Raw genomic sequence first — 24,956 nt, forward strand, 5'->3', positions numbered from 1 at the left:
CTCTTGGTCAGGCTGGTTTTGCACTCCTGACCTTGAGCGATCTGCCCTCCTGGGCCTCCTAGAGTGCTAGGATTACAGGCTTGAGCCACCACGCCCAGTCCCTACATTCATTTCTAAGGTGGATTAAAAGCTAATAAGCTTTCCCCCACTTAGTCTTTTGAGGGATATATTTAAAAACCAAAACTATGTATTTTGTCTAATGCACATTTAATTTAATTATATGGTGGTCATTTATACTTTATCAAGTGTGAGCCTAATAATTTTACTACTTGGAAACTCTTCAGTTCTGTTTAAAATATTTGTTTTATGGCTTTTACTTTTTGTTGTATGCAGTTATAAATTCTTTTTTTTTTTAACATTTTTTTTTTGTTTTTTTGTTTTTTTGTTTGTTTTTTTTGTTTTTTTTTGAGACAGAGTCTCGCTTTGTTGTCCAGGCTAGAGTGAGTGCCGTGGCATCAGCCTAGCTCACAGCAACCTCACACTCCTGGGCTCCAGCGATCCTGCCTCAGCCTCCCGAGTAGCTGGGACTACAGGCATGCGCCACCATGCCCGGCTAATTTTTTATATACATATCAGTTGGCCAATTAATTTATTTCTATTTATAGTAGAGACGGGGTCTCGCTCTTGCTCAGGCTGGTTTTGAACTCCTGACCTTGAGCAATCCGCCCGCCTCGGCCTCCCAGAGAGCTAGGATTACAGGCGTGAGCCACCGCGCCCGGCCATAAATTCTTAACATATCTTTTCATTTTAAGTAAAATGTTATTTATTTTGCGACCAGTTCTGTTGCTAGAGTGCAGTGGCGTTGTCATAGTTCACAGCAACCTCAAACTCCTGGGCTCAAGCAATCCTCATGGCTCAGCCTCCTGAGTAGCTGGGACTACAGGTGTGTGCCACAACACCTGGCTAGTTTTTCTATTTTTAGTAGAGACAGGGTCTCACTCTTGCTCAGGCTGATCTTGAACTCCTGACCTCAAGCAATCCTCCCACCTCAGCTGAGGATTATAGGGAGCACAACCACATACAGCTCCAATCTCATTTTGCTTCTTAAACTAGTTTAGTGTCAACAAAGATTCTGCACTAATAGTATCTGCATCCACACTAACTAGTTTATGACCCTAGATAGACAGGCCATGTGACTATTCTGGGTCTGGTTTGCAGGGAGAGGTTCAGGGAGCTGAATTGTCATGCTGAGGTCTCTGTAGGACAGGTGGGCTTGTCAGTACTGTCATCTCTCACTCTGTCCACTCCAGCAGTCAACAGGCAGGGCCCTAGCAAGCTCCTCAGGCTCCTTCCGTTGCTAGAGGAGCTGTTTTTCCTTGAATCCTTCAAGACTCACACACAGTTTCTATGGTAACAGGTCTCTCTCTCTCTCTCTCTCTCTCTCTCTCTCTCTCTCTCTCTCTCTCTCTCTCTTTTTCTTTGTGACATAGATTTTTGAAAAGATTTCTCATCTATATCTTCAGAGTCTGTGGTCTTCTAACCTTATAGCCCCTTTGCTTAGACAAAGCCCTTATTTAAAGGCTTTCTTCCCAGGAACGTTGTAGTCACTTCTACGAGAAGAATAATCAGTTGTTAGTTTTATTAGCACTTGAGGTTTTAGTCTACTAATAAGGCTTCATATCAACTAGAATAGGAGTTGTTGGGTTAGTTGGTAGAGCAGTAATAAAGAAAACTAATATTCACTTTCAGGATCATGTATTTTTTAATCTTACTTTTTTTTTTTTTTTGAGACAGAGTCTCGCTTTGTTGTCCAGGCTAGAGTGCCGTGGCGTCAGCCTAGCTCACAGCGACCTCAAACTCCTAGGCTCAAGCAATCCTTCTGCCTCAGCCTCCCAAGTAGCTGGGACTGCAGGCATGCGCCACCATGCCCGGCTAATTTTTTCTATATATATTAGTTGGCCAATTAATTTCTTTCTATTTATAGTAGAGACGGGGGTCTCGCTCTTGCTCAGGCTGGTTTCGAACTCCTGACCTCGAGCAATCCGCCCGCCTCGGCCTCCCAGAGCGCTAGGATTACAGGCGTGAGCCACTAATCTTACTTTTTTTAATGATGTAAAATTTCCTAACACAAAAGTAGACAAAATTGTATGCTGGGCATCTGTATACCTACCACCTAGATTCAAAATGAACATTCTGCCATACTGGCATAGTCTATTCTTCTATGATCTAAGTCAGAGACATGTATCTAGAGGTGAAGTGTCACCCTAAAAAGTGCTTACCTTGTTAGCTGCTTGTGCCATCTTCAGTCAAATTAACTATTAATTCCTTCATATCATCTAATATCTAATATATATCCAGATTTCCCTAGATGTCCCAAATGTCTTTCACTAATGATTGTTTTCAAATCAGGGTTCACTGAAGACCGGCACATTTTCACTTGATTGTTATGTCTTTTGTTACGTCTTTACCTGGAGCAGCTCCTGCCACCTCCTTTGCCCGACACCATCCGCGGCCTCGGGGAACAGTCAGTTGTCCTGTAAGGTTCCCACCTTTGCGATTTGGTTATTTTTCTCTTGTCATTTGACGTGTTTCTCTATCCCCCATTTTCATGGAAGCTGGAAGTTAGGTCTAAGCACTTGATTAAATTCATGGAAAACAATTTTAGCAGGAATGCTGTGTACGTCACACACGATCCCTGCTGGGAAGCACAAACTATTTAGGTCTTGATTCTTTACTGATCAATTCTTCACTGATTTTTCTAGGATAAAATTTTCTAGAGAAGTTTCTTTTTTTAAAAAAAAGCTTTTTTTTTTTTTATTAGTTTGAAGATTTAATGGAATTCTCCTTTTCCTTGAAACTGTTCCAATTTGATTTCAAAAAGTAAAGGTCAAAGTAGCATTAAATAACTGAATTTTCCCTCATATAAACCAAATAAATAGTTGGTGAAATAGTATTTTGTGACTGGTGTGTACCACCTCAGGCTCTAGCGGTCTCTGGGTATTAGGCCACTTTTTCTGATCTGATCTCTTGGGCTGACAGCTTTGACCGTTTCCTCTCCTTTGACTTCTCTGTAGCTAATTTTACTTTTATTTCAAAAAATTAGATTTGCTCTCTTCCTTTGCCGTCATCAGCTCTAGGCCTTGTCACCTCATGACTGACTCTGACCCCCAGTAACTCCTGATTTGGGTTTGCTGCCTCTGGACTCTCCATACTTCTAATAGGTCAGATTTGGATTTTTGGCAGCTCAAGATCAGAGCTCTGGTCTGGAGTCAGAGGACAGGGGTCAAAATCCAGCTTGAGGTCTTCAGCAGTCAGTTACAAGTCCAAATAACATTATCAGTTTCCTCTTCTGTAAGATGGGGATGGTAACTGGTTTTGACCAGTGCAGAGTTGTGGCAAGGCTCGAAAGAAGTCATGAACTAAATGGAAAGCTAAATTTGAAAAATGCTCGAAAATAGAAGGGAATCTAGTTTCTGTCCCATACCTAGACCCAGTCAGGCAGGCCAGTTTACCTTTTGTTGTTTCTTGCTTCTGTATCTTATCTCAGATAAGATACTTCTCTCCCTTCCTGCTTCTAGGAAACCTCTGCCTTTCCTCTTACCCAGCCTTAAGGCCTGAGCCACATCTTAATCGTCAATATAATCACGTTTGCACCTCTCAGCCCACAGTTTTCCTTTATGTAAAGTATCATTTTGTAGTTTAACTTCCAGTCATCCTCCTAATATTTTTACACCTAGGCCCCTTTCCTCAGATCTCAAGTTTCTTGATGTCATGGTTTGATATATTTGTGTCCAGCTCAGGAACGTTGAAAACTTGATTGTGTTAGCCTTAGAAACTGATTTCTAGTGAGTTGGCTGTAGGATCCAGCTGGTTTCTTAAATGGCTGGTATTTTTCTAGGATGTGGGTATGACTTTCTGATGGTGGGGTCCTCCTTCTTTTATTTTTTCTGGAGTATGTGGGTCCTTCCTGCTGTCCCTGCTTTAGATGCTGTTGGCTCCTGCTTTATCCTAGTCTCCCTCTCTTGTCTTTGCTCCCCTCTCCCCAGCCCCTCTCTGTCCCAGCATCCTTCACACTTGTCCAGCCCTTTCCCATCTGTGTGCAGACCTTACAGTGTTCCGCAGGAATCGCCACCCTCTGACGTGGCATTTATGGTGAGGAACTGCCCCACGGCTCTTGTTAGACAGCAGATGAGGGCCAGTAGCGGGTCCGTTTTCAACCCTCATGCACCCTCACCTCTCAAAATCCTGTGTGTTCCCACCCCAGTTGTCATCAGAATCACTTGGGTTTTTTTTTTTTTTTTTTTTTTTTTGAGACAGATTCTCACTTTGTTGCCCAGGCTAGAGTGAGTGCCGTGGTGTCAGCCTAGCTCACAGCAACCTCAAACTCCTGGGCTCAGGCAATCCTCCTGTCTCAGCCTCCCGAGTAGCTGGGACTACAGGCATGCACACCATGCTCGGCTGATTTTTTTCTATATATATTAGTTGGCCAATTAATTCTTTCTATTTATAGTAGAGACAGGGTCTTACTCTTGCTCAGGCTGGTTCCGACTCCTGACCTTGAGCAATCTGCCCACCTCTGGCCTCCCAGAGTGCTAGGATTATAGGCGTGAGCCACCACGCCCGGCCTTGGGTTTTTAAAAGACTTAATCTTGGGTTTATCCCCATACCTAGTGAATCAGATTTTTGCAGGGTAGCTTGGGAAGCTGTCATTTCCAAAGCTCTCTATGATTGGCCATATTTGGGAACCACAGTTCTGAAGGATGATCCCTTAATCATCTGTCATTAATGATAGTGGCTTACACGCTCTGCTGGTACATACTTGGATAGGATTACAGATGGTTCCACAATATCCATCTGTATGAAATCTCATGGTGTAAGTGAATGAAGGATGATAAGGGATGAGCCTATTAGAGGCTTTTGAAGCAAATGGATAGTTTAATCAGATCGGTGTGTTCTTTCTTTAGAACTGCTGTGAACCAGACCTTGTTATCACCATCTGTTTTGTAAATCCCATTTTTGGTTTAACAGCTGGATTGTGAAAGATACACAAAATTATCCAGTTAAAAAAACTAAATTTGGCAAGTGTGTGCTTTTTATAAAAAAATTGACTCCTTGAATACACTGTTTTCTTTCCTTACACAGCCTCTAAGGCTCTAATTTTGGTCTACCAGAAATATTCAGAGTAGTAAACTGAGACTAGAAGGGGAGAGTTCTTTGGCTGCATAACTGGAGAGTTAATAGCGGACATGATCGGCAGCCTTCAGTTTTATCCATAATAAATCTGAATAGTTTAAAACTGGTATTTTTCTTACTGCAGTACAGAAAACCCCTGGCCACTGCCGTGCTCTTTTCAAAAGCTGACCAGTTGGGTGGGAAGGTCACAGTTGTAATTCAGCATTGACTTCCAACAGCCCCTGGCTCTGTGAACCAGGAACCTGGGAGTCGTGTTTAAGCTCCTTCTCCAGACCCATCCTCTTAACCATGAGGATGCTGAAGCCCAGGGCACGCAGTCTGCACAGAGATTGCACTGGAACATGGGTCTCTGGCCTTTTTCCATTCATTCCTTCTACTTTACTATTCTGTGTCTTGAACTGCTGTGCATGTGGTTCCCCTAAGGGCCAGTTAAGTTGTTGCATCTGAGTGGAGAGATTATATGTGCTTTCATTTTCTCATTTCAGTTTTTCTGTATCTTACCAATTAAATACAGTAAACATTACTGTTGTAATCAGGAGCAAAGTGTTAGTAAAGATAACTTCGTATGTGAAAACTCAATCCCTCACCAATAGATGCAGTGTTGGCGATAAGGCTGGCTGAGAGGGTGGGAATAGGAATAGCTCACCAGATTTACTGAATGAAACATGCATGTCATTACTTTTTTGAGGGCAGCCAAGAACATCTGTTTTAGTAGCCATGGCTATATTTTAATAGCTTAAGAGCAACATATGAATTTATCTCTGCCAAGGATGATAGGAGTGAAAATTTCCAAAATAACCAAACTTTTACTTTCTTTGCAGTACCTTAGATCTTTCCTGCCAACAAGCTAGCTTGCAGTTTACGAAGTGAGTTCATGGAGCATATCGAAGCTGTGGCAGCCCTGCCTGCCCCAGCAGATGGTGTGTGACTGGTAGTCTGTGGTCGTCTTAGATTCTGCCATTATGTCAGTCTGAGGAATGTTTGGGTTCATGCTTTTTTTTTTGAGACAGAGTCCCACTTTGTTGCCCAGGCTAGAGTGAGTGCCATGGCGTCAGCCTAGCTCACAGCAACCTCAAACTCCTGGGCTCAAGTGATCCTCCTGCCTCAGCCTCCCGAGTAGTTGGTACTACAGGCATGCACCACCATGCCTGGCTAATTTTTTCTATGTATATTAGTTGGCCAATTAATTCCTTTTTTATTTATAGTAGAGACGAGGTCTCGCTCTTGCTCAGACTGGTTTCAAACTCCTGACCTCGAGCTATCCGCCCGCCTCGGCCTCCCAGAGTGCTAGGATTACAGGCGTGAGCCACCGCGCCCAGCCGGGTTCATGCTTATTTTGGCCAAGTTTTACAGATATCAGCTCTGCCTTTTTACGTGCAAAAAGTTGTGAGTGTTGGAAGTTCTAACAAGAGATGTACCGTCATGATAGAAATGAGAGCAGAGATAGTGATTTTCTTCCCTCTTTGAATTTGTTTTAACATTGCTCTTAATTGTAGGATAATTTTTTCAAACAGGAGGTAGAAAGCAAAAAGTTTAATGCTGGAAGCTTTGGTTTGAGTTGCAGTGTGTGGTTTAGGCAGGGTTTTGAAGGAGTTTGCTGCCCTGCATGAAGCAGGCTGGATCTTCTTGTGTACTCCTCTTCCTCTTCCCTTATCCCCTCTGTGCAAAGGTAACCTCAGTTTTTTATTTGTATTTTTTTCAGGAAAAAAACACCAGCATGTATATGAACACCTCAATTTAAAAAATCATTTTGTTAATATCTCAAATATACAAGACAAGGTATAAATAACTAGTTTAACCAAAATGTACCTAGTTTTAACAAATCTTAATGTTTTGCCATAGTTGCTTTAAAAACAGATATAGTTTAAGGCGTCCTACTTATTGCTTTCTGAACCTGTTACCTCTCACCATAGAGGTAAGGACTGTCTTTTTTTTTTTTTTTTTTGAGACAGAGTCTCGCTTTGTTGCCCAGGCTAGAGTGAGTGCCGTGGCGTCAGCCTAGCTCACAGCAACCTCAAACTCCTGGGCTCGAGTGATCCTTCTGCCTCAGCCTCCCGGGTAGCTGGGACTACAGGCATGCGCCACCATGCCCGGCTAATTTTTTTTTTTATATATATATATCAGTTGGCCAATTAATTTCTTTCTATTTATATTAGAGACGGGGTCTCGCTCTTGCTCAGGCTGGTTTCGAACTCCTGACCTTGAGCAATCTGCCCGCCTCGGCCTCCTAAGAGCTAGGATTACAGGCGTGAGCCACAGCGCCTGGCCAGGACTGTCTTGAATTTGGTCTCTTTCATATCTATTTTTATTCTTTCATTTTATGTGTATGTCCACAAACAACATGTAGCATTGTTTCTACTTAAATTTAAATGGATCATGCTCTACATATCCTTCTGCTGTGTGCTTTTTCCACTGATCATTGTTTCAGGGATTTATAAATGCAGCTCAAATTTACTCACTTTCACTGCTGGATCATATTATATGACTTTACTCAAACTGTATAATTTTTCTTCTCAATTTTTGCTATTACCAATAAGTGCAGTGAGAATTCTTTCTTTTTTCTTTTTTTGAGACAGGGTCTCACCCAGGCTAGGGTGCAGTTGCACTATAATACCTCACTGTAGCCTCAAACTCCTGGGCTCAAGCAACCCTGCTTCAGCTTCCCGAGTAGCTGGGACTAAAAGTGCATACCATCATGCCCAGCTAGTTTTTCTTATTTTTGTAGAGATGGGGTCTCGCTATGTTGACCAGGCTGGTCTCAAATTCCTCACTTCAAGCAATTTTCCTGCCTTGACTTCCCAAAGTGCTGGAGGCTCACAGGTGTGAGCCACCACGCCTGGCCAGCAGCGAGCATTCCTGTGTTCCCTTGGCCACATAAGTTTCTCTGGAGTCCTGACATTTTAAACTATTTTAAAGGCCAGGTGTGGTGGCTCATGCCTATAATCCTAGCACTCTGGGAGGCTGAGGGAAGAGGATCACTTGAGGTCAGTAGTTTGAGACCACCCTGAACAAGAGCAAGACCTCATCTCTACTAAAAATAGAAATGAAAAAAAATTAGCCAGGCATCTAAAAATAGAAACAAAAAATTAGCTGGGTATGGTGGCGATGCCTATAGTCCCAATTACTCAGGAGGCTGAGGCAGGAGGATTGCTTGAACCCAGGAGTTTGAGGTTGCTATAAGATAGGCTGATGCCACAGCACTCTAGCCCAGGCAACAGAGTGAGACTCTGTCTCGAAAAAAAATATCTATTTTAAGGAAGTGAATCACAGGGAAGACAGACATATTAATTGGGTGAACGTGGAAGATGTATATTTAACTCCAGCTTTGTGCATGGTGTTACAGGGCACTGTGTGGAAACTGCAAAGGCTTAAGATACAGCGTTTGCCCCCCAGATTATAACCCAGTGGAGTTGGGAGATATGAGCACAAATAACCATGGTACTAAGAGGCACGATGAAATAAGAGCTGTCTGCCTCTGATGTTGGATGGTACTATGAGAGTTTGGGCCAGTGATTCAGACCTTTCTCCACCAAGTCAGGATAGACTTATCTTTGTTAACACCCTGAGTTGTTTTAATTCTAGCTAAAAGCAAAATAGCCTGATAACCTAGTCATCTCTCTCTAGCTCTTCTCTTAATTGTAAAGCCAGTAGGCAGACGTGGTTAGCTCTTTCCTATCCATTAGGATGGATGCACACTCAAGGTTCCATGTCTTCTTCCACTGTCTTTTAATGCTGTCCTCGCAGAAAGATGCGTCAGCCGTCGAAAGATCTCCAGTTGGTGCTGCTCACCAAATATCCTCGATAACACTAACTCCTATACCACTCAAAAAGAACTCCAGAAATTTCCTTTTGGGGGAATCTTTCCAGAAATTTTCTTTTACCTTTTCCCTCCTTAGTCTCCAGCAGAAACAGGTCTGTGTTTGTCTTTCAGTAGATAGCTACATATTCGAGTAGGAGCCTTTTGAAGATGTGAAGATTCTCTGTAGCAGCACAAACGTGGAATACCTCAAAACAGGGGCTCCCCAAGGAGCATCAGTATCTTCCGGAAACTTAAGACATACAAAATCTCAGGCCCACCTAGACCTACTGAATCAGATGCTCTGGGGGTAGGGCACAGAAATCTGGGTTTGAACAGGCCCACTGGCGGGGGTGGGGGGGTGTCTGAGAACCACTGTTTCAGAGGATACTCAAATAAGTACTGGGGCTCATGTTGTGGGCCTCTCTTGCCTCCTGTACTTTCAGAAACGGGGTCCTGGCAGACGAGATACTTGAGGGATGGTGACTAGCAGTGTTACTTGTTGTCATTGCTTAATTATCGAGGAAGGCTTACCTGAAAACTGACATTGTGTGGGGTTGCTGGAGACATCTGTAACTTCTGGAGGCTGCTTTGGTTTCCTTTGTGGCTGTGACCGAAGGTAGGAAATAGAATGCCGTAAATCCTCGTTTCCAGGGTTACCTTCTTGCTGCTGATAACAGGCAGGAAATTAAAACAATCTGTGATAGTGTTTTGTTCTTATTATCCCCAGATGGTAGCTTTTAGATATGTTGGAGCAAAACATAAGTAAATATAGCAGGGAAACTTCATTACTGAAGAAAAATGATGTGGCTAGGTCAAGTTTATAGTCTGGATTCAGTTTAATGAAATGGGATACAGGCAACACATTAGTGCTCCATGACCACATGAAGCAGTAAGCCGCGTGAGGGTCACTAGTTTGTTTCTTTTTCTTTCTTTTTAATTTTGAGTTTGTAAAACATTTACATGATTTCAAAGTCAAAACTACGTAACAAATTATATTCAAAGATGTCTCACTTTCATCCATATCCCATCTTTCCTGTTTTGTCAGTCTTTTATAGATAATCATTTTTATTAGCTTTTTAATTCATCCTTCCAGTGTTTCTTTTTTGCAGATAAGCATATGTGTGTGTGTGTGCTCATATCTCCCCTTTCCACTTTCTTTACACAAAAGGTTGCATACTATACTATAATTAAAAAAAATATTAAAAATATTTTTAAGTTTGGCTTTGTTAGCGTGTAACTCATATTCAATAAAATTCACCAACTTTACATGTATGATGTAAGTTTTGATAGATATATAGCTATATGGTTACCAGTACAATGAAAATATAGGCCATTTCATCACCCCAAACAGTTTCTTCCTACCCGCTTGCAGCCAAATCCTCTCTCCCACCTCTCTGGACCCTGGTAAACCACCTGTCTGCTTTTTATCACTATAGTTTTGTCTTTTCTAGAACAGAGGTAGTAGTCTTTGATGTATGTAAATTTTTTCACGTAGTATACTTTGGAGATTCAGCCATGGCACTACCTGCATCAGTAGTTCATTCCACTTTATTGCGAGCAGTACTCCATTGCTTATACATTCCAGTTGGTGGACATTGTCCTTTTGCTTTTTAAAAAAAACTTTATTTTGAAATAATTTAGACTTACAGAATAATTACAAAGAAAATTTTCATATACCCTTCCTCCAGCTTCCCCTAATGTAACATCCCACATGGCCATGATATTAATGCAATTATCGACACGTAAGAAGTTAATATTGATATAATGCTATTAATTAAACTACACACTTTATTTGGGATTTCAGTTCTTCCATTGCATTTAGTTGTCATATTTCTCTAGTCTCCTCCAATCTGACAGTTCCTTAGTCTTTCTGTGTCTTTCATGACCTTGATGCTTTTTAAAAGAGTGCTTGTTTAGGTTTGTTATAGAATGCCCCTCAGTTTGTCTGATAATTAGACGGCAGTTACAGTTTGTGGGAGGAATACCACAGAGATGTGTCCTTCTTGTCATATCCTATAAGGAGCTACGCCATATCAATATTTCTTATTACTAGTGAGGTTAACCTTGATCACTTGGTTAAGGTAATGTCTGCCAGGTTTCTTCACTGTCAAGTTACTGTTTCTCCCTTTCTGTACTCGGTTACAAGCAAATTATTGCTTTTAAAATTTTTTTTTTTTATTTACTTAGTTTCTAAGTAAAGATTTCTAAAATCTCTATGTATCTAAAAAATTTCTGCTTTTTAATAAAAACTTGTTTCCATTATTGTAAAATAAATGTAATACCTTTATTTATTAATACTTTTACACATTCCTACCCTTTTATAATTATAAAATTCACTTTTGTTGCCTTCTTGTGTCATAAGCCCTGCTATCAAACAATGTACTCTTTCAAAAACTGCATGATGCAAGTGTAAATTTTATCCCTGTGCAGATGGTAGATAAATATTAGTAATTGGTAAAGAGAGGTGGAAGCATGAGAAATACAGTCCCAGACCAATTTGCATGGCATTGTTCAAGCACAGAATAGTCAGAGAGCCCACCTGGGATTTTTTTTTTTTTTTTAGTGTATTGCTTTTTAAATTCTCATGTACATTGGTGTGCTTGGAATACATAGCTTAGCAGCTCCCTCAATCTTAATTATGATGATAATAGTAGTAACAACAACCTCCACTGAGTCCACTTGTGTAGTTGGAAGCATGTGCTCCTTTGATCCTCATGGTACTCCTGTGCAGTAGGCACTTTATTTTTTGCTCAATTTACAGCTGAGAAGATTGAGGCACAGAGTGCCCTGACCGGGGTTCAGTGGCTAGTAAGTGATGGAGCCAGTTCTTTGCCTAACTCAAGGGCCGATTTGTAACCTACCATATGGCTGTCATGAGAGCTTAGAATGGGGGTGCTCTTGTTCTTTGCCAGAGAAAACAAATGCTTCCTATATTTAACAATTCTCTCTTGTTCTTTCTTTAAGGAATATTTTTTGTTTGTTTGTTTTTACTTTCAGGAATACTTCTTGTGTGACTAAAGATTTTAGTAAGCTGTGCATGGCAATAATACTGCGTTAAAATCTTGGATGCATCCAGGATTCTTTTGGGAACATTCAAGATCTATTTTTGGACTTCTTTCAGAAATATGACTGAAGGTTGGGCAGAAAATTCAGAATAGAAAACTGCTTCTGGAGAAGGAATACTTACTAAAGAATGACACTAAGCGTTTTGCTCCCTGGATTTTACCAGCCACTTCTAACAGGGTGTCTGTCTGTTTCTGTGTGTCTGAACTCCCCACATTCACTTTTGTTTTTACTCTAATGACTTTTCAGCAGCACAGTCAAATGTTTCTCTGAATAGCCTGACTCAGGGGATGATAACTGTGGTCTACATGGTGACTCAATATCTGGAGCCCCTATTCTAGTAGCAGTGGAGCCACTGAAGGTCAGGCAGTGTGGGTGGACATGTGCACGTCTTCCCGTGACTCGCTCTGCAGCCTGCCTTTCCGAGGGAAATAGCTGTAGGTGGCTGCAAAGCTCTCTGCGTCTCATCTCTTCTCTAATGATACTGTGTATACATATTGAGTATTCCCCAAATCCATGAAATCGCAAGCTAGGTGTCTCGATGTATCTAATAGTCTGCCAACCTGTCCAGATATCAGTGCAGTTTTTTCTATGTACATATTTATTTTATGAAGATGAGATCATACTGTACTTCTTTGTAGCTTCTTTTCTCATTTGACAATAGAGCTGAAGAATTTTCCATGTCACAAGGCATTTACCTTCAGCATTATTTGGGTCCCTGCCTTTTATCAATACCATGGCTATATCATGATGGTGGGGGTTGTACCTTGTTTCCCTTGGTCCCTCTTTGGTCTCCAGGATAGGATGTTCTTGTAGAAACAGACCGTTAGGGAACTCAAAGCTCCCTTGGGCATTATCTAATTTACCTTCCTTTTTGCAGATGAGATAGTTGAGGCTAAGTCAGTGCAATAAAAAAAAAAAAATAAAATTTTATTTTTCTTTTCTTTCTGTCTTTCTTTTTTTGAGACAGGGCCTCACTCTGTTGTCAACTGGAATGTAGTGGTCCGATCATAGCTCACTGTAACTTCAAATTCCTGAGCTCAAGGGATCCTGCTGCCTCGATCTCCTGAATAGCTAGGACTATAGGTGTATGCTACCACGTCTAGCTAATTATCATAATTTTTTTTTCTTTGGTAGAGACAGGGTCTTGCTGTGTTGCAGAGTCTGGTCTTGAACTCCTGGCCTCAAGCAATCCTCCCACCTTGGCCTCCCTAAGTGCTGGGATTATAGGCGTGAACCGCCACACCCAGCCACTCTACAATATTTTCTTACCCACACTAGCTATTAATATGCATCTTAGACGTGGTTCAGATTATTTAGCTCTGGCTCTTAGATGTGGTTTTCTATATATCCATTATGGAGAAAATACTAAGTATAAGCAAATGTAAGGAAGAACGTGAAAGTAGTCCATTTCCACCACCAGAAATAGCCACTGTTTTATTTTGGCATAATTTCTCCCTGCCTCCTTCTCCCTCATCCTGTGTATGTATTTGTAATCCTGAATTTTTCATGTAACACTGTATCAAGGATTTTAAAAATATTATTTAAAGAAAAAGACTTTGCTACTTTGATAGAGAAAAATAACTAGTTTTAATTTATATTCCCTTGGTATTTTAGGTAGGATTAACATTCTTTTTTATGTTGACTGTCTATTCATATTTACCATGTTAGCTTTTCTACTTTGTATCTTTCTATAAAATTGGAAATGTTACTAAAGCAAGCCTCTGATTTCAGACGTCCTAAATGATGCTATATTTGATGAAGATCATGATGAGATGGTGATTGTGAAGGACATAGATATGTTTTCCATGTGTGAACATCATCTAGTTCCATTTGTTGGAAAGGTAAGACATTCTTTCTTGCTTCCTACTGATTTAAAAAAGCATAATGTGGCCGGGCGCAGTGGCTCATGCCTGTAATCCTAGCACTCTGGGAGGCCGAGGCGGGCGGATTGCTCGAGGTCAGGAGTTCAGAACCAGCCTGAGCGAGAGCGAGACCCCATCTCTACTATAAATAGAAAGAAATTAATTGGCCAATTAATATACATAGAAAAAATTAGCCGGGCATGGTGGCACATGCCTGTAGTCCCAGCTACTCGGGAGGCTGAGGCAGGAGGATCACTTGAGCCCAGGAGTTTGAGGTTGCTGTGAGGTAGGCTGACGCCACAGCACTCACTCTAGCCTGGGCAACAAAGCGAGACTCTGTCTCAAAAAAAAAAAAAAAAAAAAAGCATAATGTAAGTTTTAAAATCAGAATAATTATATTTAAAATTGTTAGCTGCTAATTTCTAATATCCCAATATTTGCAATTATAAATACATGGTTGCTCTTTATCAACCTGACTAATCTAATAACTTGAAATTGAAAGAATAAAAACAAAGTAGCTGAAAGCCTTCAGGGCAAGCCATTCATATTAAATACCATGTTCATAGGTTAAAATAATGAGGTTAAAGTAGCATTTATCTTTTTAGGTAGCTACCATATGCTCTGAAAACCTTTGCCCTTGATTTGCTTTATTTTGACTGAATAATGTTTGATCCAAGATATATGTATGTGCATAGGGCATGACATGAACGGTAATGATTACAGAATTTCTTGTGACAGAGGTTATGGTATTAGTGGATTTAATTTGTTTCCAATCTTTTTTATATTAGTAAAAATGAATCCAATGCAAACTAGATAGTACATTACCTAGATTTTTGTAGTTAACATACCTTTGATAACATGTAGGTTTAGGACACAGAGTTGTGTTGTTCCCCCAACCCCATCATAATTTTATTTTGAGTTTTTATTAATAATTTTTAACAGAAGACTTACAGAAAATGTGTTCACATTTGCTTCATTTTTTTGTTAAGTATTTTATTTTTTCACTTTTTTAAAGAAGTAAAACAGAAAAATGCACAAGACCTAAAGGTATTCCTTACCACCCCACAGATCAAGAATAGAATATGATTAGCATCCGGGAGCTCACCTCATGTCCCTTCTTAAGTCCTAATCCCATCCCTTGTCCCCATAGGTAATAAGTATATCAATTTCTAACACTATAGATTAGTTTTGCTTGTTTTTCAACCCTATGTAAGTGGAAAGTACAGCATGTACTCTTCTATGTCTGGGTTCTTTTGTTCCACATGGCAAGATTGACGTTATTACCTGTTATTGTAGTTCATTTATTTTCATTGTTATACATTGTTCCACTGTACAAACATACTACAGTTTATTTGTCTGTTATGCCCTTGGTTGACGTTTGTTTTGTTGCCTTTGTTTTGCTATTACAATACTGCTATCAACATTTTTGTTTTTTGAGACAGAGTCTTACTTTGTTGCCTGGGATAATGTGCTGTGGCGTCAGCCTAGCTCACAGCAACCTCAAACTCCTGGGCTCAAGGGAACCTTCTGCCTCAGCCTCCTGAGTTTCTGGGACTACAGGCATGAGCCACCATGCCCAGCTAATTTATATATATATATATATTTTTAAGTTGTCCAGCTAATTTCTTTCTTTTTTTTTTTTTTAGTAGAGACAGGGTCTTACTCTTGCTTAGGCTGGTCTTGAACTCCTGCGCTCAAATGATCTGCCCGCCTCAGCCTCCCAGAGTACTAGGATTACAGGCGTGAGCCACTGTGCTAATTTTTGTTCCCAACAGTAATGAGAGTTTTAGCTGTTTCACATCCTTGCCAACACTTGGCACTTTTAATTTTAGGTTTAGTATTTTATTGTTTGTGTAATAGTATTGGTCTTTCTATCTCTCTTTTTTATTATCTTTCTATCTTTTATTATCTTTCTATCTTTTCTTTATTATTATGGAAATTTTCATTTTTCTTTGTTGGAAAATTTCAAACATATATAATAGGAAGACTAGTACAATAAAGTTCCATGTTCCCATTAACAAGATTCAACAGTTATTAATGTAAGACCACTCTTGTTATATATAGATCCCCAATGGACTATTTTGAAGCAAATCTCAAACATATTATTTCTTCCAGTATGTCTCTCTAAAAGACAAAAAAATATTTTAGAGACATGACCTCAGTTTGATTACCACATCTAATAGGTTAGCAATAAATCCTTCCACATATTGAAAAAGTATATTACAGACAGCATAACTCATCACTAATTAATATGCATCTCTAAAATATATAATATTTAAGGATATATATATATATTAAAAATATATATATATGTTTTACTTTTAGAGACTGGGTCTTGCTCTGTTGCCCAGGCTGGGCTCAAATTATCCTTCTGCCTCAGCCTCCAGAGTAGCTGGGACTACAGTAGGTGCATGCCATTACGCCTGGCTGATTTTTTATTTTTGCAGAGATGGGGGGTCTTGCTTGTTGCCCAGTCTGGTTTCGAGCTCCTGTCTCAAGTGATCCTCCCACCTTGGTCTCTCAAAGTGCTGGGATTACAGGCATGAGCCACCACACCCAGCCTCTCTAAAATTTTTTTTTTACACACATTAGCAATTAATATGCATCTCTAAAATATTTTCTTATCCACAGTAGCACTACCACAAACAAAAAATTAACAGTAATTCTTAAATAGCATCTAATAACTCATTTTAAATTTCTCCAGTTGTCTCAAATGTTTTGCTGTAGGTTAGTTCAAACACAATCTAATTAAGAGTCACACATTTGCAATTACATTGCATTTGGTCCTGACTCTAAGTCTCTTTTCCTCTAAAACAGTCTCTTCTAACCGCCATCATAACATTATCTTATTAAAGGGACTAGGCCAGTTGTTCTGTGGAGTATCCCACTTTCTGAATTTGTTCCATTCAACCTCTTGATTCCTATAAACTAGATTAGACCTAAGGCTTTATAAGATTAAGGGTAAACATTTCTGGCAAAAGTAGTTCATGGAGCGCTGAAGATTTCCTATTATATCACATCAAGTGGCATGCATGTCTGGCAATCCCACAATTAATAAGGAGGGAACCTTTGCACTCATCTCTGTCTTTTATTATGGGTGAGAAATTTAGACCCAGAAAGCCTATGACCTGTCCAAGAGGATGTAGAGTGTTAGTGGCCCAGCTGGGGGCCAGACCCAGGCACTGATCCTAAACTCCTCTGACCGTTATATCCTGTTACCTTCTGCTGTGATTATCTGTGTGTGTGTGTTCTTGCTAACTTTGTTTTTAAAATATATTATTTAGGGGCTCCAGAACCTTGTCCACAAGTGTATAATAAAGCCATGTGGTTTGGCCCACCCCCCAAATATATATATATATATATATATATATATTATTTAGTGATGATTTTCTAAAATGAACATTTAAATGACTTAGGGTCTTAAAGAAGACCAAAAATAGTATAAACAGTAAACAAATAGTTCTGCATATAAGTATAAAAAATTTCAAGAGGTACAGAAGCCCTTGGTTCCATGGGAAAGTTTTAACTCTTAATTGTGCTTTGAAATACCCAACATTCAGGTACTACTTTACTTTCTCCTCCTGCCGAACAGGAAGGCAATGAGATGGAATTCTCAAACTCCTAAAGCATAGCACTAATTGATGGGGATAAAAAATCACTAAGTACTAATATAGATCAATTTTTACAAGTATACAGTAAATGTTAGATGAACAAATGAAATAATATTGGCAAATCATGATGCAGATGAGTCTCTCATTTTATATTAGGTTAATTGATTGCCTACAAATGACCATACTCTATTAACTTTTTTAGAGAACTAATGTGTTCCCATATTTAATACTTGGCTCAAAAAGAGGTCACATTTACATATTAGTTGGTACCTTTTAAGAGGAAAGAAATGGCTTTGCCTTATAGTAGGTCTTATAAGAACTTGGTTCTTAAGGTATTGGTTCTTGCCCAGCCAAGTGGTAGCTGTGCCTCTTTTCTCCTGCCAGAAAGATTGAGCACCAAAGGGCACAGAGACCTTCTGTGCTGCAGGGCTCTGCGGTGGGATTCTTAAAGCTGCTGTGATTCATGGAATGGCAATATTTGTATTTACAGTATCTGCCATTTAAAGGAGGCTTTCCTGCATACATTTTAATGTGGCTGCAAGATCATTTGCCTTTACTTGAGAATGTTTCCCCTCCTTAGAGGAAAGACTTTCAGATTTGTGTCCAGAGTTTAACTTCACAGGGAAATACCAGGGCTGTACAATTGATCCTTCAACAACATAGGTTTGAACTGCAGGGGTCCACTCATACGTGGCTTTATTCTAACCAAACACAAATCAAAAATACAGTATTTTCGGAATGTGAAACTCGAGTGTCTGGAGGGCAGACTTTTTCTATGTGAGAGTTCTGCTGGACTGGAGCATGTGCAGGTTTCGGTATACAGGAGGGTCCTAGAATGGCCATACTTAAAATTTTTCATTTGATTAATGGACTCATATGTACACACACACACATATATTTACTGAATTTATTAATTTAAAACATACTCATAAGTACTTCATTTTCTAAGTCTTAAAGCTTCTATAATAGATGTTTTAAAGATACACTATCATCATGAATATACTACTTGTAAGAACACCATATTCTTTCTATGTTTCCTTACTTTGTCATAGAGAAGCACTGTATTTTCACTTAGCTCATGGTTTCTGTCTCTTCTCTGAAGGTCCATATCGGTTATCTTCCTAACAAGCAAGTCCTTGGCCTCAGCAAACTTGCAAGGTAAGTATTATGACTGTGTGGTAGATAGGAAAACAGGTTTATAGGACCTGCCCCTGTGTGCTGAGACCCTGTTGCATCAGGCTTTCTCTTTCCACCAGCATGGATCTGAGTTGGAAGCCACATTGCAGCTGAACATTTATAGTTGCAGAGATGCAAACACACTGAGGGCCTGAAACACAGATGCCCCTGCCTTCTATCCCCCATCGCCTGCCTGTCCCCTACATCCCACCCTCCTACTGCCACAGTCTTGACAGGAGAGAACCTTCAGTCCAGCCCTGTCGTTTAAAGGAGCTTTAGCTAACAGTGAGGAGTGGGAGAAGAAATGTGGGCAGGGGTCTAACTGCACGACTGCACTGTTTTCAGACTTTTAATCAAACTTCCATGTGGGGCCCCCAGCCTCCATCCTGCCTCCCTCTGTGCCTGGGTGCCTCCAGGCATCTCTTTGGTCAGAGGGCCAGTCAGTTCACATCTAGGTTTTTTGCCTCTGCAAACATAAGCCTGCGCCTTCTTGGCTTTGCTCAGCTCTGCTCTGTGACACAATGCTCACTCTCTCTCTTTTTCTCTCTTTTCTGCTACAGTCATCTTTTCCATTCTTTATCTGGTGGGTTCATGCCTTAAAAAAAAAATTCCTTTGCTCCCATTTTTATTGGAGTTTTAGGAAGGAGAGGTGATATGCATACCTGGTCATCTATGTTTAATTGGAAGTTAATGTGAGGGTTTGTGTTCCTGTATCTCTGGTAGATTCTGGCCAGCATTATTTTATTATCCTTAAGTATCCTTTTTTGTTATAATTTCACTGTATAGAGTTAGTGAGTTTTGGGTGATGGAAAGGACAAGGGGAGGGAAGGGTGTGTGTATGTGCATGTGTGTTGAGAGAGGTAAGAACAAATGAAGGGGGGAAGGTGACAAACATACAGTGAGTGTCTCCCCTCTTTTTTTAAAAAAATAACCATGCTAAGTTTGAATAACTTGATTGAGGTTATAGTGACCTTATCACAATTGGAAGAAATGATTTTCTGCAGCCAATTCACTATTCTATGGTGCTGTGTCCTGCTCCTTCTCTGCTTAGGCACTTGGATTCATCATGGTCCTGAAATGGGGATCCCACTCTTTCTCAGTTCTGTGTTGGAATCTCTAAAAACCACCCCAGCAATCTGACAGCTGCCCTCCACAGCTGTTCTTTTACTTTGATTTCACTCCCATTTTCTCATTTATATCCTCTAGGGATTGAGGATAAAGTGGGTAGAAGAGAGAAATTTAACTTCCCTAGTCTTTGACCTCATTCCTGCTCAGCAGCCTGGCCACCAGACAGGGCTATGTGGCACCATGAAAGAATATGGCTCTAATTGCTTCACTGCAGTAAAGTTCTCTCCCATCCCCCAAGACAGAGTCTCGCTTTGTCGCCCCAGCTAGAGTGCAGTGGCATCAGGCCTAGCTCACGGCAGCTTCAACCTGGGCTCAGGAAGTGATCCTCCTGCCTTAGCCTCAACCTCTGGAGTAGCTGGGACTATAGGTGCACACCACCACGCCTGGCTAATTTTCCTATTTTTTTGTAGAGATGGTGTCTTGCTCTTGCTCAGGCTGGTCTCCAGTTCCTGACCTCTAGCAATCCTCCCACCTCAGCCTCCCAGAGTGCTAGGATTACAGACTTGAGCCATCTTGAGCGGCCCAATAAGCCTCTTAACACAATCCAAGAACATCCTGGCTTTCTGCAGTGATCTGTCTCTGGCGGCAGTGCCAGAAAGTGTCTGAGAAAGGGTAGTGATAGTGATTGGGGTAATTACTGTTAATGTAATTTTTTATTAGCAACTCCCTCCCCAGGAACTTATTCTCAAACAATAAGTAAAGCCAATTTCATGTCAACTGTGAATAAAAGCATCTTTACTAAAAGTAGTTATTCTCACTATTTGATAATATACAGTCTAAGTAAAATCAGAGTGCTTACTGTGCAGACATAGCTGTATGTAGGTCCAGTCCTTTGGTGCCCTTCCTTCCAGCAAGATTGCCAACCCTATACCTTTCCCATATAGAAATGCTGGCACTGCTAGGGCCTGTAACAGACAGTCCATATGTGAAAGGTGGATAGTTTTCATATTATAAAAAAGCTTGGTAGATCATGTTAGGCCTTGATTAACACTTTATGGGAAATGGCCCCTAGAGTGGCTCAGTAAGATCATGGAATAAATGGTAACTGGGGGGTAGAAGGAAAGAATCTTGGTTATTTCATTTCCTGGTGAAAGGAAAAGATCTCAAATAATTAAGCTTTTATGAAACAATACAAAGGAGTTGATTATTAGCATGGGAATTTGTTCTTATACTAATAGGATTAAAATTTAAGAATAAAATAGAACACTAAGCCAAAGAGCTGAGTGTATATTACTTCTAGATATTTTGTAAAAAATTTGAATAAATGGTGTGTTAAATAGAATAGAAGACTAAGATTTTATGCACCTGTTTATTCCTTATGAGAAGTAAGGATATTTAGGGAACGAAGAGGAATAAGGAAAGCTGAATGTCTTAGCAAAACTTCACTGCTCATTTTAATCTTGTGTGAAGTTTGTTATATGCTTTCCTTTAAATGAATGACCTTTCGGTGCCAGTAAAGTCAAATATCAAACAGTAAAGCCTTAAAGTAACAAGAAAATGCCAAAGTGAGTTGATCTGGTTCAACTCTAGTAGAATTCTAGAATAAAGTTAGTTTGAATAGAAATTCCTTTTTATTTTGCTGGAAAACCACAGAACATGTTCATTTTCTTGCCTTAGAATAATTGAGTGAATATAATTAAATCTTAGTGTTGTAGCACCTTGGGGCAGCCATGGTTGATCTCTTTATTGAGCACCTACTGGGAAAAGACTCTATGCCAGCTACTATAGCGGCTGGAGAGAAGTAGGACACAGCAGCCACCCCCAGGGGACACGTAGTCTGAAGCAGCAGGTGCTGGAGAAGTGCCTGCTTTGGAGCTCTAAGTTCAGAAGAGCCACGATGGCTGTGGCCAGGCAGGCTTGGAGAGACCCAAAGGTGGAGGGAGAAGCAGAATTCTAAATGGGGGAGAAGTGCCTCTAGGTATAGTTAATGCATGAGCAAAGGCAAATAAGAGAGTTCCAGTGGATGGGGGCCAGATTGGCAAGTGTGACTGGGAGGTGGTTCAAAGGTAGGCTGGGAGTGTTCTTTTTTCCTTTAGTATAAAAGTAATATGCTTACCAGTTAAACATAAGTACAAATGAGTGGCCAGTCACAGTGGCTTATACCTGTAATCCTGGCACTTTGGGAGGCTGAGGTGGTAGGATTGTGAATAAAAGCATCTTTACTAAAAGTAGTTACTCTCACTGTTTGATAACATACAGTCTAAGGAAAATCAGAGTGCCTACTGTGCAGACATAGCTGTATGTAGGTCCAGTCCCCTGGTGCCCTTCCTTCCAGCAAGATTGCCAACCCTATACCTTTCCCATATAGAAATTTGAATTTCGAGACCAGCCTGAGCAATATTGTGAGACTCTCTACAAAAAAATTAAAAACAATAGCCAGGTGTGGTGGCATGTGCCTATAGTCCCAGCTACTCAGGGGGCTGAGATAGGCGGATGGCTTGAACCCCGGAGTTTGAGATTGCAGTGCTACTCACTCTAGCCCAGGGCAACAGGGCCAGACTCTGTCTCAAAACAAACAAAACAAAACAAAACAAAACAAAAAACCCCAAAACAAATGAGTGAATGAAGTGAAAGCTTTTCTTTCCTATTTCCATTCCCTAGAGTTAAAACTAGAGATTTCTTTCACTATCCTTCTGGAAAATGTCTATGCAAACACAAACATAATAAGATCATACCTTATATTCTGTATGTAAACTTTTTTTTTTAATGTAAAATATGTTGAAGTTCCTTGGACATCTAGTCTCAAGAGTTCAAGTTCCTTTTAATGGCTATCTCGTATTTCTAGAATTAACATGATTCATTTAACCAGTGTTTGATATAGATAGGTATAGTTTGTAGTTTGAGACTATTGTCAAAAAAGGAGAAAAGTACCTTGGTGAACAAATTTTTATATATCATCTTTTTATGCTTTGAATCTACCTGTAAGATAAATTACTAGAGTAGGACTTGCTGGGTTAAAGGAAGCTGAATTTTTGATATTACCAAATTGCTCTCTAAAAAGACCATGTCAGTTCATACTCTAATAAAAGGTAAAGGGTGTGTGTTTCTATACACTTTTGCCAACAATGGGTTTCACCACACTTTTAAATCTTTGCCAAATTGATGAGTGAAAAATGGTATCTATTGTTTTAATTTTCATTTCTTTAATAGGGCCAGGTTGAATCTTTTCTGAAACTTCCTGTTTTTTTAGTTCCAGTGCTAATTTTTCTGTTGGGTAGCTTACCTTTTTATTTGTGATTTGCTCAAGCTCTTTGAATGTTAAAGCGGCTTGTCTTTTGAATTTGCTTTATAGTGTTATTTTTCCATAAAGAAGTAGTAAAACTTCTCTGTAGTTACAAACTTTTTTTTTTTTTTTTGGTATTTGTATGACCGTGTTTTTATATTTAAATCTTTGTTCCATCTGGAATGCATTTTGGGGCTGGGTATGGGGAGGAACCCATCCTGCTGTTGTGTGCTCACTGCCCACGTCACCCTATTCCTGCCCCTTTCCTGTTTCCAGGCTGCCGTCTCGCTGTCCTTGCTGCCCGCCACTCTATGCTGGGCCATTGAAATGAGCACTAAAGCCAGAGTCTGGGCTCTGTGCTCCCTATCCCCATCCCAAATCGGGGACTTACCTGCCAGCTCTTCTGGAAAGAGCAGGAAAAAGAAAAAAATAACTCATATACACATTCACAAGGTTTGGGGTCAGAATTATCATTACCTGTGTGGACTTTAAAAACCCAAGGCCATAATTTAGTTTAAAATGTCCCCAAAGGGGGGTATCCTTCCAGGAAGTTAGCGGAAACAAGTGCTTGTTTTCTGATGAATGTTTATCCAGGCTTCAATGAATTTCCAAGGAGCATGAGTTCACTAAAAGAAAACAAGCCACCATGAGTTGAGTCAGCAGAGCATGATGTGCTGAAGAGGACAGATAGTGGAGTTATCAGATATAGGATATAAAATAAATAGAGGAAGGTCCTCACTTAATGTCATCAATGGGTTTTCGGAAACTGAGACTGAAAGCAAAATGACTTTAAGCAAAATGACATACAATGGGTTCTGGAGTAAAGTTGTTTTGTTCAACAGCATTTCATTATAACATTTGAGGAAACAAATCACTTTCTGGCCAGGGCCACTGTCCGTGTGGAGTTTCACATTCTCCCCATGTCTGCATGGGTTTTCTCTGGGTCCTCTGGTTTCCTTCCACATCCCAAAGACGTGCACGTGAGGTGAATTGGCACGTCTGCGTGGTCCCGGTCTGAGTGTGGGTTTGTGTGCATGCACCCCCGAGACGGAATGGTGTCCCGTCCAGGGCTGGGTTCTGCCTTGTACCTGTAGTTGCTGGGAGAGTGTCCAGCCGCCTGAAACCCTGAACTGGATAACTTATTTGTATCAATCTTTCTTAAATGACATATAGCTTGCATTTATTTCAGTGTTCAATGTTAGAGGTGTGTTGGTCTTTATTTAGAAGTTCGGTAATATTTTTGTGACCAGAAATATGCTGCAGGAACTTAACCCTTGTTTGTGTCAATTAGCCTAGGGTAAAGGTAATATTGGTTTCATTAAAGTCACAGTTTCCAAGACAACACTAAGTGAGGACTTACTGTTTATTAAAAAATACGAGTATTAAAAGTTTGACCGAGGGTTAAGAAATTTTCAGATTTAGCCAGGCAGATTGGAAAAAGAGCCACATATAACTAACTTCTAGAAATAAAAAAAAAAGATAAATGAAACTAAAACCCAGTATGCTCATTTAAATAGATTAGGCACAGCTGAAAATGTAGTGAATGGGAAGAAAGGTCTGAAGAAATTGTGCAGAACACAACACACAGGTGGAGAATATGAATCAGAATTTAAGAAACATGGAAGAGTGGGAAGGTATAATATGCCCTTAATTGCAGTTCCTGGAGATAACAGAGGCACTGTGGTAGATGCAATATTAGAGAAGATGATGGCTGGAAAATTTTCCAGAACACTTGCAAAATATCAGTCTTCAGATTCAGGAAGCCAAATAAAAAGTCAGATAAAATTAAATGCCTACCTAGATACAACATAGTAAATTGTAGAGTATACTTATAAAATACAAGTTAATATAAAGCAGCCACAGAGAAAAATAATCGATTGACTACCTACAACATAGCAGCCTTTAGACTGACAACTGCTTTGCCTATGGCAGTATTGAAAGTCAGATGGATCAGTGTA

The 24,956-nt window shown here is 40.1% G+C and overlaps 1 protein-coding gene across 2 annotated transcripts in view; it reads left to right on the forward strand.

Annotated features, from left to right (window-relative positions):
- GCH1 (GTP cyclohydrolase 1) overlaps positions 1–24,956 on the forward strand; it is a 44,654-nt gene that overhangs the window by 13,764 nt on the left and 5,934 nt on the right. For both annotated transcript variants that reach the window (XM_012758030.2, XM_012758029.3), the window contains exons 2-3: positions 13,730–13,839; positions 18,574–18,629. In XM_012758030.2, coding sequence (XP_012613484.1) covers positions 13,730–13,839; positions 18,574–18,629 — 166 coding nt within the window. The remainder of the gene's footprint in view (positions 1–13,729; positions 13,840–18,573; positions 18,630–24,956) is intronic.

Source organism: Microcebus murinus, chromosome 6 (genome assembly GCF_040939455.1).
Source record: "Microcebus murinus isolate Inina chromosome 6, M.murinus_Inina_mat1.0, whole genome shotgun sequence".
In the NCBI taxonomy this organism is placed as follows: Eukaryota; Metazoa; Chordata; class Mammalia; order Primates; family Cheirogaleidae; genus Microcebus; species Microcebus murinus.